At 31.3% G+C, this 15,847-nt stretch overlaps 1 protein-coding gene across 1 annotated transcript in view; it reads right to left on the reverse strand.

Annotated features, from left to right (window-relative positions):
* LOC148942519 (NPC intracellular cholesterol transporter 1-like) overlaps positions 1 to 15,847 on the reverse strand; it is a 230,048-nt gene that overhangs the window by 58,971 nt on the left and 155,230 nt on the right. Inside the window, exons 10-13 of the mRNA XM_089102181.1 lie at positions 14,875 to 15,092; positions 12,421 to 12,522; positions 7,342 to 7,529; positions 700 to 924 (exon numbers count right to left, since the gene is read on the reverse strand). Coding sequence (XP_088958307.1) covers positions 700 to 924; positions 7,342 to 7,529; positions 12,421 to 12,522; positions 14,875 to 15,092 — 733 coding nt within the window. The remainder of the gene's footprint in view (positions 1 to 699; positions 925 to 7,341; positions 7,530 to 12,420; positions 12,523 to 14,874; positions 15,093 to 15,847) is intronic.

The following is a 15,847-nucleotide window of genomic DNA, read 5'->3' on the forward strand; positions in this document are numbered from 1 at the left end:
TATTATTTTTATCATTCTTAACCGACTTAGCCGGTCGAGCCCCAATATAAGAAGAAGAACCAACTGAAATACGACTAACGTTTCAATTTTTTATTATTATTCATTGTTAATTTTATATTAATTTTATATTTTTAATTTACAATAATAAATTATATTGTAATAATTTATTTAATATTATAAATTTTACATTAATATCCAAAAATATCCAATTAATATCCAAATAATCTATAACAATTAATTACTATTCAATTAATTTCCGTGTATTGTCGACAAACAAATTTGTGTTAGTCAACAATTCTGTTTACTTGAGCAAACACAATATTGTTAGTAACAACTGGGACAGCAGAAACATACCTTTGATGACTTACTTTTCAAATTTTCGATTGTTTTACCTCTAATGTTCCAGTTTTATTATTATTAATTTTATTATAATTATTATTATTTTACATTATTTTTGTATTATCAGTTTATAACAATAAATTAAATTGTAATAATTAACTTTATATTATTAATTTTACATAAATATTCAATAATACCCAATTAATATCCAAACAATCTATAACAATTAATTACTATCCAATTAATTTCCGTGCATTGTCAACAAACAAATTTCGTTAGTCAACAATTCTGTTTACTTGAGCAAACACAAAATTGCTAGTAACAACTGGGACAATAGAAATATGCCTTTTGATGACTTACTTTTCTTCCCAGTCCTTTGACCTGCTAAGATGTTCATCATTCTGATAGTTATTCACTGGGACCGTAAGAACTAACGCTGTAGCATTCAAAAAGTTGGCACCGTCCGACGTAATTTGGTTCTTCTCTAGAAATCCACCTAAAACAACGTATGGAAACACTGGGCCGCCATATTCAGCCATGCAGCCAACTGACTCATAGTTGCCATCAGAGGGGGATGTGGGATTCCTGAAAAAGAAATAATATTACCAGCTAAGCACTTTGGTTATTATTAGATAAATGTAGAACATGTAAAAAATGGTTTTACTAAAAAATGATCAATGTAATTAAATGTTAAAAATAATAAATTGATACAAAATGATAAATGATTTATTGATAAATGCAGAAATTTTTATTAAAAGTTTGATTTGATACTTCAAAGATATTCATGATATTTCTGCTCTCCTTGCTAGATGTACCTGCTCCTATCCATAGAGTGTACTTGCCCCAAAATATATCCCTAGGGATAAAGCTTGCTAGCGAATCGATGATTTCCTGCTACAAACCAATGGTTATGTCTGTTTCAAATGAGTGTTGAAACAGTTTTACTTTTTCTACGAATTTAAGAGAGAAAAACTGGTATAATTTAAGTAAAACAGTGAAAAAAAAAAATTTAAGTACTAAAAATCCGATTATTTCGACTCCACGTCCGGGACCGTCCCTGCAAGGGAAAAAACACATCCACCACCATTCTTCTCAGGAAAAATAAACAATCTCAACTTTTGGTAGATATTAGCCCTATTTGGTAATATTAGTTGAAAGCCCTAACTTGGGTACTCTACATGTGCAATGGGATGGTATAATTCTCGTCAGCGCCACATTTGTTATTGAATTTGCAGGCCTTTGTGGGGATTTGCGACTGAATGATTATTTGTTTGAAATTTATCTATCTATCAAAAGAGACTTTGTGGGAATTTGCGACTGAATGATTTTTTTTTTGAAATTTATCTATCTACGAAAAGAGCCTTTGTGGGGATTTGCGACTGAATGATTTTTTGTTTGAAATTTGTCTATCTATCAAAAGAGCCTTTGTGGGGATTTGCGACTGAATGATTTTGTGTTTTAAATTTATCTATCTATGAAAAGAGCCTTTGTGGGGATTTGCGACTGAATGATTTTTTGGTTGAAATTTATCTATCTGTCAAAAGAGCATTTGTGGGGATTTGCGAATGAATGATTTTTTGTTTGAAATTTATCTATCTATCAAAAGAGCCTTTGTGGGAATTTGCGACTGAATGATTTTTTTTTTGAAATTTATCTATCTACCAAAAGAGCCTTTGTGGGGATTTGCGACTGAATGATTTTTTTTTTGAAATTTGTCTATATATCAAAAGAGCCTTTGTGGGGATTTGCGATTGAATGATTTTCTGTTATTTTTTGGTTGAAATTTATCTATCTATCAAAAGAGCCTTTGTGGGGATTTGCGATTGAATGATTTTCTGTTATTTTTTGGTTGAAATATATCTATCTATGAAAAGAGTCTTTGTGGGGATTTGCGATTGAATGATTTTTTGTTTGAAATTTATCTATCTGTCAAAAGAGTCTTTGTGGGGATTTGCGACTGAATGATTTTTTTGTTGAAATTTATCTATCTGTGAAAAGAGCCTTTGTGGGAATTTGCGACTGAATGATTTTTTTGGTTGAAATTTATCTATCTGTCAAAAGAGCCTTTATGGGGATTTGCGACTGAATGATTTTTTGTTTGAAATTTATCTATCTATCAAAAGAGCCTTTGTGGGGATTTGCGACTGAATGATTTTTGTTTGAAATTTATCTATCTATCAAAAGAGCCTTTGTGGGGATTTGCGACTGAATGATTTTTTGTTTGAAATTTATCTATCTATCAAAAGAGCCTTTGTGGGGATTTGCGACTGAATGATTTTTTGTTTGAAATTTATATATCTGCGAAAAGAGCCTTTGTGGGGATTTGCGACTGAATGATTTTTTGTTTGAAATTTGTCTATCTGTCAAAAGATCCTTTTTGGGAATTTGAGAGTGAATGATTTTGTTGTTGAAATTTGTCTATCTATCAAAAGAGCCTTTGTGTGGATTTGCGATTGAATGATTTTCTGTTATTTTTTGGTTGAAATATATCTATCTATCAAAAGAGCCTTTGTGGGGATTTGCGATTGAATGATTTTCCGTTATTTTTTGGTTGAATCAAAAGAGCCTTTGTGGGGATTTGCGATTGAATGATTTTCTGTTATTTTTTTGTTGAAATATATCTATCTATCAAAAGAGCCTTTGTGGGGATTTGCGATTGAATGATTTTCTGTTATTTTTTGGTTGAATCAAAAGAGCCTTTGTGGGGATTTACGACTGAATGATTTTCTGTTATTTTTTGGTTGAAATATATCTATCTATCAAAAGAGGCTTTGTGGGGATTTGCGATTGAAAGATTTTTGTTGTGTTTTTTTGGTCGAAATATATCTATCTATCAAAATATATAGCCATTTGGCAATTGCAATCGCTTTATTTACCGATTTACTTTCAATGCAATTGAAATTGAAATTTTAGTTTTAAGGCAAACAGGAATCAATAATCGCTTCAATTCTCAGAGGGTTAAATTAAATTTGTCAGGTTACATGCAATAAAATTTCTTCAAGTACCATAAGTTACTATAATGGCCCTATTAGTTTTCTATAACGGTTACTATATATGGTCCAAATGGTAAGAGTTACTAGTCGAAATGTTGTCACTGCCAAAACAAAGGTGTTAAGCCTTTTGTCTTAAGGGCGGTCTGAGGGGCCTCGAGAGCCAACCTTGCACTTCTCTTCTAAGACTTATTGGAAAGCAAGATAGATTTCTGGAATATATCTTGCCCACTGGTTAAATGAGGCATAATAACTACACCGAAGGTAAGGGTGACCCAAAAAACTATGACAAGGATGTTTTAGTTCCTCTAGCTAGTAGATTACCCCTAAACGAGGTAATAAACAGACAATGCGACGCGTCAAACAGACAGTGCGATGTGTCAAAAAGACTTTTCAGTGTGCCAAAAAGACTAGGTAGCCTGTCAGCTAACAGCTGCTGGCCGAAATATTGCCACTATCAAAAACAAAGGGACTGCCATTCGGTTTTAAAGAAGTTCTGAGGGGCCTCGAGGGCCTGCCTTACACTTTTCTTCCAAAAATTATTGGAAAGCAATAAAGATTCCTTCAATAGACCTTAAACGCTGATTAAATGAGGCGTAATTACTTCATAGGAGGTAAGGATAAACCAACAAGAAACTAGGCCCTAAACAGACTATTTGACACGTCGAAAAGACCGTGTGACGTGTCAAAAAGACTTTTCAACGTGCCAAAAAGACTATGCAGTCTGTCAGAACGACTATGCTATGCATCAAGAAAAAGTAAAAAAAAAAAAAAATAAATAAATAAAACTAAAGTTATTCAATTTCTTTATAGCAAATGAAATTTCATTATTGAGCTACAGACCGTAACTTTTATAATTTTTTTCTATCTTAAATCCTCGAACAAAAACAAACAACTATTTAGAAATATTATTATCGTTCCCTAGTTATTACGAAAACAGGAGATACACACTTTAGTTTAGGCATAATAGTAAACAATCCCTGAAAATATACTGTAGTTTAATAACCTATTTTTAAAAATCATTAAAGTACCAAGGCCATCAAACTAAAAACAAATTTTGCTCCTTGAGCCATCTTAGGTTTATTTATACCTGATAACCGCGGTTTTTGATTTTTTTTTTTTTTTTTTTTTTTTTTTTTTTTTTTTGCTGTTTCGAAACTGTGACGATTTTGGAGCAATATCACACCTTCGTCAATGTTGTCACGATGAACCGTGGAAAGAAATAAACAAAACAAATTACTTTTAAAATTTGACGATATTCTTTCTTCCGTAGAAATTCAAATATTAACAACATGTTGATTCCCGAAGACAAAAAGAAACCCTAAGGAAAGGCATGCCTTCTTAAGCGGATTGGTTTATTTTTCGGTTATTTTACCACCACGTTCTTTTTTTACTGAACGTTGCGTCTGCTATTACCAAAAACTGCATGCTGCATAACGAGGTCTTCTTTATTAAAACTTGAATTCCCAATTTTTGTCAAGTTTATTATATATATATATATATATGTATATATATATATGTATATTATATATATATATATATATATATATATATATATATATATAGATATACATATATATATATATATATATATATATATATATATATATATATATATATATATATATATATATATATATATATATATATATATATATATATATATATATATATATATATATATATATATATATATATATATATATATATATATATATATATATATAGGTGGAAAGCCCTTTCATATTTTTAATGTCGGTCTTTTAAAACGAAGTGTTAACAACAAATAATAAAACTTGTTCCCCAATTAGTTTTTATCTGAAAGAAAACATAGAAATTGGCACAAAAAAGAGACAGGCTGTAACTTGGATATTACAAGCGACTTCATAAATCCCAAGATACATAATAAAATAAAGCTAAAAGCTTAGCAAAATAAGATTCTGAAAATTTGTGTGTTCTGTTTCAACGAATTTTGTGTTTTTGACAATTTGAATTACTGAAGAAGCGAAGGAAAACCGAGAGAAAATTAAAGAAGAAAGATGGGGAGGAGAGAGAGAGAGAGAGAGAGAGAGAGAGAGAGAGAGAGAGAGAGAGAGAGAGAGAGAGAGAGAGAGAGAGAGAGAGAGAGAGAGAGAGAGAGAGAGAGAGAGAGAGAGAGAGAGAGAGAGAGAGAGAGAGAGGGAGAGAGAGAGAGAGAGAGAGAGAGTAAAGAGGAAACACGAAACACGAAAAGACTTGCTAATGGAATTTAATAAATGACAGGTCAAGTAGGTTTCAAGGAAGTTATGCCAAGGCCTCTGTGGAAAAATAAAGTAGATCTTATCGGCCTATACTATTAAAAAAGAATCATAAAAATACGATTTTTTGGATATATCCATTGGTACAAAAATTCCGTTTTTCAGAGTTTCGGTTACTATTGAGCCGGGTCGCTCATAACTTACAGTTCGTTACCACGAACTGTTTGATTTACTAAAGATAGGTAGAGGATGCGGCACTAGACCCAGCACTAGACGAAAACTGGCGGTACTGATCTCTATTTTTGGGCCCTTCAACCAGGAAGTGCAATGAGGAGTTATGGGCCAGCCCCGTTCTTATACACAACCTTCCTATTTACTTTCCCCAGATTTCACCAGGAGCCTATTTAGGACTGGTTCGACTCTGGCTGAGCAACCATTCTGCTGGGACGACCCTTCCCTTATAAGGAGATCCTAAATCTAGAGTACTGTATAAAGACAATTAGCAGTAAGTTCATCGCAGATGATTTCTGGCTCTTCATTCTCGGTGCGAACAAACAGCTCCTCCCACATACTCTTTCATTAGCGCGTACAAACAGTTACTCTCATTTGATCTGCCATCAGCTGTCCAATTACCCCGGAACACGTATTTTGGCAGAAACTTTCTCAAAATGCCTTTGAAACCAACTCGAGACTTCAAAACATACTTGTAATTCCTAAAAACATCTAATAATAACATTGCACTACTAATTTCCGATTTTCTTATATATACTGGAAAAAATTAATTTAAAATTAGTTTCTTGAAAATTTAGTGTTCCAACGTTGAAGCCAAGTTTCGCGCTCAAGAGAAATCTGACTTGTCTACCCGTGAAAAGATCTAATGTCGCTTACATTTTTACGTTCTCCGGAGAACTCGCACCTCTGTCCGGATTTTTATAATGGGTGAGATAGGGGACGACCATACTGTCAAATATTTATATACTGAGATCTAGAGCATATATCTGCAAGGTTAACAAAAAACCTCATTAATGAGAGAGGGTAAGCAGAGAGAAGGATATGCAACCTACTTCATATAAGCATTACAAAATAGTTTGTAATGCTTGTTTCGTTGTTCGCTGTAAAGACACGATGAGCTTATGAAATTCACGTTTCAATGAAGTGCCACTTTAACCGTTTTCTACTCGCAAGGGTGTATAACGCTTTTGTTTTGCCAATTGTGCTAGCCCTATCTCCGTTTTGGAAAATATTTACGTCGTCTGATCGCTGCAGTATTTGGTCTACTTTCTACATATATGGAACGTATCTACTTCGTCTTCCAATTTAGATGATGATCTCGAAAATGTCTCTGAAGTATTGTATAACCGACCCGCTTATAGTTGTACTGAATCGCCGTGCTCGATTTGCAAAGGCATTTGAACCAAGCCACTCTTCGTTATATGTCGCAATAACTTAAACTTGTAATTTTTTTTTTTAGTAGTAATGATATTAATCTTGTTTATCTGTAGTTGAGTTTTCTTTGGATATTTTGTTGTTATTTTTTTTTCTCTCTTGTACTCCATTTACAACATTTTGTATGTTTAATAATGGGTAATAAATTAATAATAATAATCAAAATAATCCAAAATATTTTACATTCTATTCTGGCAAAATTGGTGGGCCTTTTTTGCAATTTGACTTACCGTAGTAGCGAAGAAAAGGGGAGAGAGAGAGAGAGAGAATGAGAAGGCGACAGAGATGGAGATAGAAAGGGAGAGAGAGAGAGGGAGGGATCAACTTACGAAGCGCAATATTCAATATGGTCCAAGTAATCATAAACATATCCAGTAGTAAGGTTGTTCTTAATATCCAAGAATTGCTCATTTCCTTGAAACCATCCCAGAGCGCTCTGTACAGCACATATATCAAAGTCTGGTGTCATTGGTTTAAAGCAAATATCTTCAATCCTCGTTCCATTATTACCAATTGACTAAAAATATACAAAATTATATAATACAAGATCCAGAGGCGGTTTTATTCCTAATAAAATTCCTAACAATAATCTAACATTAATAATCATTTTATAAATTGAAATGTTATTAAAACAAATCTCTCTGTCTACAATTAGCCATGTCTTGATGCAACCTATGCATCCTACTGCAAAATACTTGATAACTTCAATTCAAAATCAACGGTAAATCAACGGCGCTCTGTACAGCACATATATCAAAGTCTGGTGCCATTAGTTTAAAGCAAATATCTTCGATCCTCGTTCCATTATACACAAAATTATATAATACAAGATCCAGAGGCGGTTTTGGGGGGGACAGACACTTGCCCCAGGCGCAGAAATTTCAGGGGCGCAAAATTTCTAATAAATAATAACAAATGATGGTGTGCTCACTGAAGTAACTGTATAATACCATCTTTCCCCTATGTGGATCAGTTTGCGCCAATTGTATATATATATATATATATATATATATATATATATATATATATATATATATATATATATATATATATATATATATATATATATATATATATATATATATATATATATATATATATATATATATATATATATATATATATATATATATATATATATATATATATATATATATATATATATATATATATATATATATATATATATATATATATTATATATATATATATATATATATATATATATATATATATATATATATATAAAAAAAAAAAAAAAAAAAAAAAATATATATATATATATATATATATATATATATATATATATATATATATATATATATATATATATATATATATATATATATATATATATATATATATATATATATATATATATATATATATATATATATATATATATATATTTGGTGGTGGTTTTATTGGTTTTTTAGTTTTAGCTTGTTTTTTTTTATCTTGTTTCTCTTGTGTTTCTTTCGTGCTGAAGACGCCTTGTTTGGATACAGGCGAAATATCCGCGTTGCTGCACAGGCCGCAGTCTCGTTTGTTGTTTTTTTTTTCACAGAGATTTCTCTCTTTGTTGGTTTTTTAATAAATAATCTAACATTTATAATCATTTTGTAAATTAACATTTTATTAAAATAAAGTAGAGGGTGCAGTTGGCACTAAGCATAAGCGAGTTGAATCCGGAACTTTCATTTTCCCACATCTTTTCCTATATAAAGTAAGGAAAGTCAGATTTAAATAAATGAAAAATTTTGTTAATAAATAAAAATGTTGTTAATAAACGATTTTTTTTAATTTGACTTGACACTTTTTAGAGACGCGGGGGGGGGGGGGGTGCTAATCAAGATTTTTGCCCAGGGCACAAGTGAAATCAGAACTGCCACTGACAAGGTCTCCAGAAAATACGCAGACAGGATTAGCACTGGATATGTTTTAAACAAACCGCAGGGGCTGAGGTTAAATTGACGTAGTTAATTTTGAAAGACACAAACCTTAGGTTAAAACCCCCATAAAGATGGTAAAAAAAGTTAAAGAAACAAAGATAAAGAATCGGGTTTTTGAAGGCCAAAGAAACGGTGGATGAAACAAAACGAATATTTCGGGGGACAATCACTTCCATTTTTTCATTACTATAAAAGTAAGTTACAAGGAAACACGTTCACATTTACCGATCGAAAATGCAAACGACAATTATTTAGTGAAGGTTCTTTAAAACACTTGATAAATGAACGAAGTTAGTTACCTAAGGAAAATAGGCTACGCAATTAGCTACCTCTGGAGCCATCACTGGCTCCAGAGCCAGTGATGGCTCTGGAGCGTAGAATCTACGTTTCAGTTGCTGAGTATTTATCGATTTTTTCAAAAATAAGGCAAATTTTCTCAGCCTCGTAACTTTTGATAATTAAGACTAAACTTGTTGAAACATATACATTTAAAACCATCATAAAAATCCGATTCTTTTGATGTATGTATTGGTATCAAAATTCCCTTTTTAAGAGTTTCGCTTACTATTAAGACGAGTCCCTATTACTATACAGTTCGTTACCACGAACTGTTTAATTGCTTCAAAAATCAAATATCTTTGAAAAGACTGCACTATGAAAAGAAATTTTTTGTTTTTTGATTAAAAAAGGTACTAGAACTGTTAATTTCCGTTTGAATGAGCCCTCTTGTGACATTATAGGACCACTGGGTCGATACAATCACTCCTGGTAAACAAAAAACAACAAATAAACACGCATCCGTGATCTTTCTTCTGGCAAAAAATAAAAAAATTCCATATTTTTAAAGATAGCAGCTTGAAACCTTTACAGTAAGGTTCTCTGATACGCTGAATTTCATGGTGTGATTTTCATTGAGATTCTATGACTTTTATGGGGTGTTTTCACCTTTTTTCGAAATTAAGGCAAATTTTCTCGTAACATTTTATGGGTAAGACAAAACTTGATGAAACTAACATATTTAAAATCACCATAAAAATCCAATTCTTTTAATGTATCTATTGACGAGAAAATTCCGTTTTTTAGTGTTTCGGTTACTACTGAGACGAGTCGTTCTTACTATACAGTTCGTTACCGCGAACTGCTTGACAAGGATAGGTAGCAAGCCTGTCACTCAAACTTGTGTTGGCTGGGACCAAACCCCGGTCAACGTATCTTAGGTTATTCGCCTAAAGAAAGGGAGTGTATAGATGATGTACCATCTGGCAGGTCACCAAGTCATAACATAGAGGAGCTATTTTCAAGTCAATCAAAGTATATTACTTCAAATCAAAGTATATTATTTGATACATCAATCAAAGTATATTATTATTATTATTTTTATTGTATTATTATTATATTATTATCATATTATTATTATCATTATTATTATTATTCTTATATTATTATTATTTTATATTATTTTAATTATTATTATTATTTTATCAAGTATATTATTAGTATATTATTTTAACCAATCATTATTAGGCCAAATTTTTGTAAAAAAAAAAAAAAAAAACTTTTATATCTGTACGTTCTCTGTCCTATGATATTAGTGCAAATATTAGAAGAAAAATAATACGAGTTAGTTTTAAGCCTAACTTCTTATAGAAAAAATAAAAAGTATCACATCGGTATATTCATTAATCTATGATATAAAACTATACTATTTAATATTGGATGGATTATAAAAGGGGCAAATTTGTTTCAGCGCAGGCAGTTTTGGAACTGCATTCACGGACAATAAATTAATTTATAAACAACGAAAATATACAAAACAATTATAGTTACAAAAAAAGAGATGAAGACGATAACAAAGCAAAATGAAAAAAGAAAAATGAAATGGGAAAAATCTTTTACGAGAAACCAAAATGTGCCAAACAATTCTTCAAATATAATTATAAAGTCACGGAACTTAGGTTAGATGATTTAACTTTGACAACACATACTATCCTAAATTGGAAAAAAAAACAGATATTAAGATTTTGAAAGGTAGGCCTATTTACACTATCTTAAAATGATTATGAGCTTAAAATAAATAGTTGATCTACGGTTATTTTCCCTGCGACAGTTTTGTCAGCCTATGTGTTATTGATAGCTGTATAACAATATATTCAAAAATCCACATCTATAAACAGTAGGAACAAAATATATAATTAAGAATGGTGCTACACAGGTACGTAACCAGGAAAGGAGGAGAGCGTCCTCTCGAAACCACTTAAAAATATTAATGTTTATCCTTTTTCAATATTTCACCACATTTTTCACATAATCACAAAAATGAAGCTTTGAATATGTTGGGGTTGAGAAGAAGCGCATGCAACAATGTTGAGCTAAGGCGGCTTGATGTTGTAATAAGTTGTTAGTAGTAGTAGTAGTAGTAATATCATTCCCATCCTGCCGCTGTTTTGGTAAATTTTTGTCAATTGGTAAATTTTCGTCAATTTTTGTCAATTTAGCCAAATTCTGATTTGGCTAGATAAATCTTCAAAAAATCGGCCTGTTACAAGCATACTTTAATAACTGTGTAGCTTTGATATTTTTCGAAATTTGCAAGCCAGAATTTGAACTCTATTAAAGTGACAAAATTAAGCCAATTTTTCAACAACAACCCAAATTTGGCTTGTAGTGCCAAAAAACTAAACATCGATACAAAGGAATCTATTTTCACACCTGACGTTAAAGATTGGCTGCTTCATTGCTAGGGACAGGAAGAGCTATACCTTACACAAAATTATCTATTTAAATTATATGAAATATATATAATTATATAAAAAAATATATAAAAATTAAAAGTAATTTTTCGTTTTGTCACCGGCAAGTATTTTCCTTCGGGGATAACCCCTCCCAGTTTTTCCAGATAAGAATATGAACATAATTTTGAAGACATAAACTATTCAAATAATAAGAATATCGGAGGGCCACACGGAGGGAGGGCCAGGGGTCAGTTCCTATGATTTTTAGAATAAAATATCCCTAATATATATATATATATATATATATATATATATATATATATATATATATATTCGTCATTTTTTTTTTGGAGGGGGGCATGGAGGGAGGGCCAGGGGTCAGCTCCCATGATTTTTGCAATAAAATATAGTTACTCAGTTTGTTTTTTTTTTTTTTTTTGGGGGGGGGGGGTATGGAGGGAGGGCCAGGGGTCAGCTCCCATAATTTTTGGAATAAAATATCGTTAATAAGTTATTTCCACTTACATCCTTGAAGTGTAACGTGTAGCACAGTTACTAGATGAAGAGTAACTGAGAATAGTAATAATTTAACTGAATAGTAACTGAATAGAATAATTTAACTGAATAGTACCTGAGAATAGTAATAAATTAAACTGAATAGTAACTGAATAGAATAATTTAACTGAATAGTACCTGAGAATAATAATAAATTAATATTGCCTACCTGCTCAATTTTCTTTTGTAAGTGAAGAACCTCAAGAAGAAATTCCTTTCTGAAAACAGGTCCATACCATTTAACTTCACCATCAACCGTGGTCCGATTGAACTACAAAACACGTCAGCCTTTTAATCATTATATCTCTGCTCAATATTTTTTAACCGTGTGTAAAACATATCGCAACTCATTTCTTTAGAAACTGTTATACTTTATGGAATAAAATATTATGTAGATTGGACGACATTGGAATGGAGAAAGGATACTTGTCAAAGGAATATTTTAGGTCGATCAAAATTCTGAAAGTGGAGTGTATGTAGATTAGATGACATTGGGATGGAGAAAGGATATTTTTTAAAGGAATATTTTCGGTAGATCAAAATTCTGAAAGTGAAGGGAATGATGATAAAGGAATAGGCTGTGTGTGCCTATTCATAAGATTGTTAGTTATTTTATAGAGTTAAGGACAAGTTACATACAAAAGAGATATCAAATAATTAGCGATTGAAACAAATATGTAAGTTGATCGACACATCTCATTGCAATAATACAACTTTATAATAGATGTATAAATAAATATATATATATATATATATATATATATATATATATATATATATATATATATATATATATATATATATATATATATATATATATATATATATATATATATATATATATATATATATATATATATATATATGCTGGCATGCTGTTCTGCTATTTTTCATTTATTGCAAGTTAAGATACACTCGCCAAGCGTGTCTTGAAATGCCTTTAAAAGTGGCATAAATTCCGCAAAATGTATATTTCTTTTTCTAAAAAACTTCGTTCTAAAAATAATAAATTCAACAATAAATAGAGCTGCGTTTCAAAATGTTTTGGGATTTAATGTCGCTTTAAAAGAGAGAAAAAAACCATCAAAGAAGAAGCGCTTAGAAGATACACCTGGTCATTTTCATGAACGAAAAGATTTTACAAATACTATTTTTTTTTGGGTTTTTGTTTGGGGGGGGGGGGGGTGCACACTCTCTGGTTGGCCACTCGGGTCTTTGGTCATAGCACATTTGTTACCATGACGTCAAATTTCCAGTTTTTAGGTTTTGCGCAATTTTATTTTTTATTTTTCGGATTCTTTAGGTTAAAAAATTGTTCTGCATCAATTTTACGTTTCAAGTAATAAAGATAAAAGTAGTTTACCATTGCTGAACTAGTTTCTGATGATTTGAAGGATTTTTTTTATACGTCGGAGAGATAATATTTTCTTTTTTGAAAGAAAGTCATTTTGGAGGCCACCAGAGGAGGGGGGGTTCCTTTAGAAATAATAAGAAACTTTAAATGTGTCAATATAGTAACAGGAGAAAAATTCCCATTTAAGTCCTGATAGTACCTGCATGGGCGTAGTGTACCTGGTAGTATGTTAATAAATAATTTATTACAAATATATCCAATCATTCAATCATTAAATTATTTTGTAATTTAATACTTTATTTATGTAATCCATTACAAAAATTACTTTTATGTGCAGCTCTTACCTCTTCGAAAGTAATAACAGTGCGTATTTCCGCATGATAAGGAGGATTACGCTTTAAAATCAATCGAGTCCATAAAAAAAGTGACCCGAAATATAGGCCCCCTAAACTAATGACAAAAACATTTATGATCAGATAAATAATTCGTGGTGAGGGGGGAAGGGGTGTCAGACCACAGAAATTTAAACTTTTAGGCCACTTTAACTTTTTGAATGGGAGGAAGTTTTTTGAACCAATCTCAGGAAGGAAATCCATTTTCTGGCAATGAGAATTTTCAAATATTTCAAGAGGAGAAAAGAAATAAATAAAGAAATGAAATAAATAAAAAAATAAATAAAGAATAAATAAAGAAATGAACACAAAATAAAGATATTTTTGAGTAAAATCTGACAAAAAACAAGGGGTTTGATTCCTTTTTTTATGAAAAAGAATACAGATACTCTTTCAGAAACCTTCAGCAGCTGCTAAACTACGCCTGCCAACGCATGGAATACAAATTATAATACGATTAAATTAAAAACTTTTGACGTACGTCAAAAGTTTACCATTGTACCACATTACCATTGTACGCAATTACCATATTACGTACGTACGTTGCTATAGTACGTGTGTACATACGCATAAAAAAATGAAGAAAATACAGACATAACACAAAGGAGGATAATTTTCAGCCAGTGAATAACGACCCCCCCCCCCACCCCAGTTATTTCGGAAAAGACTTTAGCTAAACCATCTTCAGTGCTAAAAAAAATACCCAGACTATAAAAAAAGAAAACCCAACCTCTGGAAGTTAATTTCACGAGCGCAAAAATATGACGGAAAAACAAAGCACAAATAAAGATTTCTTCGTTTTTCACAATGTATTGTAGAGCCAGTGTGGTCTCAGAACCTATTTTCACCAGCGTAATCAGGTTTTAAATCCACTTACCGGTTTTAAATCCTTTGCAGAGATGATAACCTGCTCAGTTCTAAAGAAAGGTGAAAAGTTCTTGTCAAAATAATCTTTTTCCAGACGAGATCTGCTTTGTGGTGATGCCCATAACTCCACAGGGTCCACAATCACCTTCAGATGCGCCACCCCGCAAGATAAAGCCAGTGAAAGCAAAACCCCGGTAAAGAGAACAAGCAAAGCATGTCGCGCGCAAACTGAAAAAAAGATATTGAACAAAGGTATTTATAGCTCACTATGTAAACAGGACAAGTGCTGTAAAAAAATACATAGAAAATAAATCAACATCCCTACGGTATATGCACAGAATTGGCCGTTACAAAGTCCTTTGACGCCTTATCTGGTCGCACAACAAAATTACTTCTGCTGAAAAGTCAAACGGATAGAATAGATTAAAAAACGGAAAACGAATAGAGTTGAGAGAAAAAAGAAGAAAAATGAATAGAGTAAAAAAAGAGAAAAACGAATAGAGTTAAAGAAATTTAATTAATTACAAGTCATTACAGAAGTTGAATTAAATTTGGAATTTTGATAATAATTTTTAAATTAAATAACAAGATCTTGAAGTACCAAGGACATCAAAATAAGAATATTGTTTGACCCTTGGACCAATTTAAGATTTATTCATACTAGAGAACCGTGATTTTATTTGATTTTTCTTTTGGTTGTTTAAAAATAATGAAGGATTCAGAACACTACCACATTATTGTCAGCGTTGTCACGTTGAATCGCAAAAATCAATAGGTAAAACTAATTAGTTATATTTATCAACGCTTTTTGCCTGCCAAACTTCAAACATTAACAATCAGTTAATTCCCAAAGACAACTACACCTTCGAAAAAAAGCTGCACATCTTAACCTGTTTACTATAATATATTTTTATCATATATTTTGCTAATTTTTCACCCACGCCTCTTCTCTTATTTTTTTTAAATTTGGCACGGGCTATTAC

The sequence above is a fragment of the Artemia sp. Qi Xiang Cuo genome, chromosome 16 (assembly GCF_049724085.1).
Source record: "Artemia sp. Qi Xiang Cuo chromosome 16, ASM4972408v1, whole genome shotgun sequence".
Lineage (NCBI taxonomy): Eukaryota > Metazoa > Arthropoda > Branchiopoda > Anostraca > Artemiidae > Artemia > Artemia sp. Qi Xiang Cuo.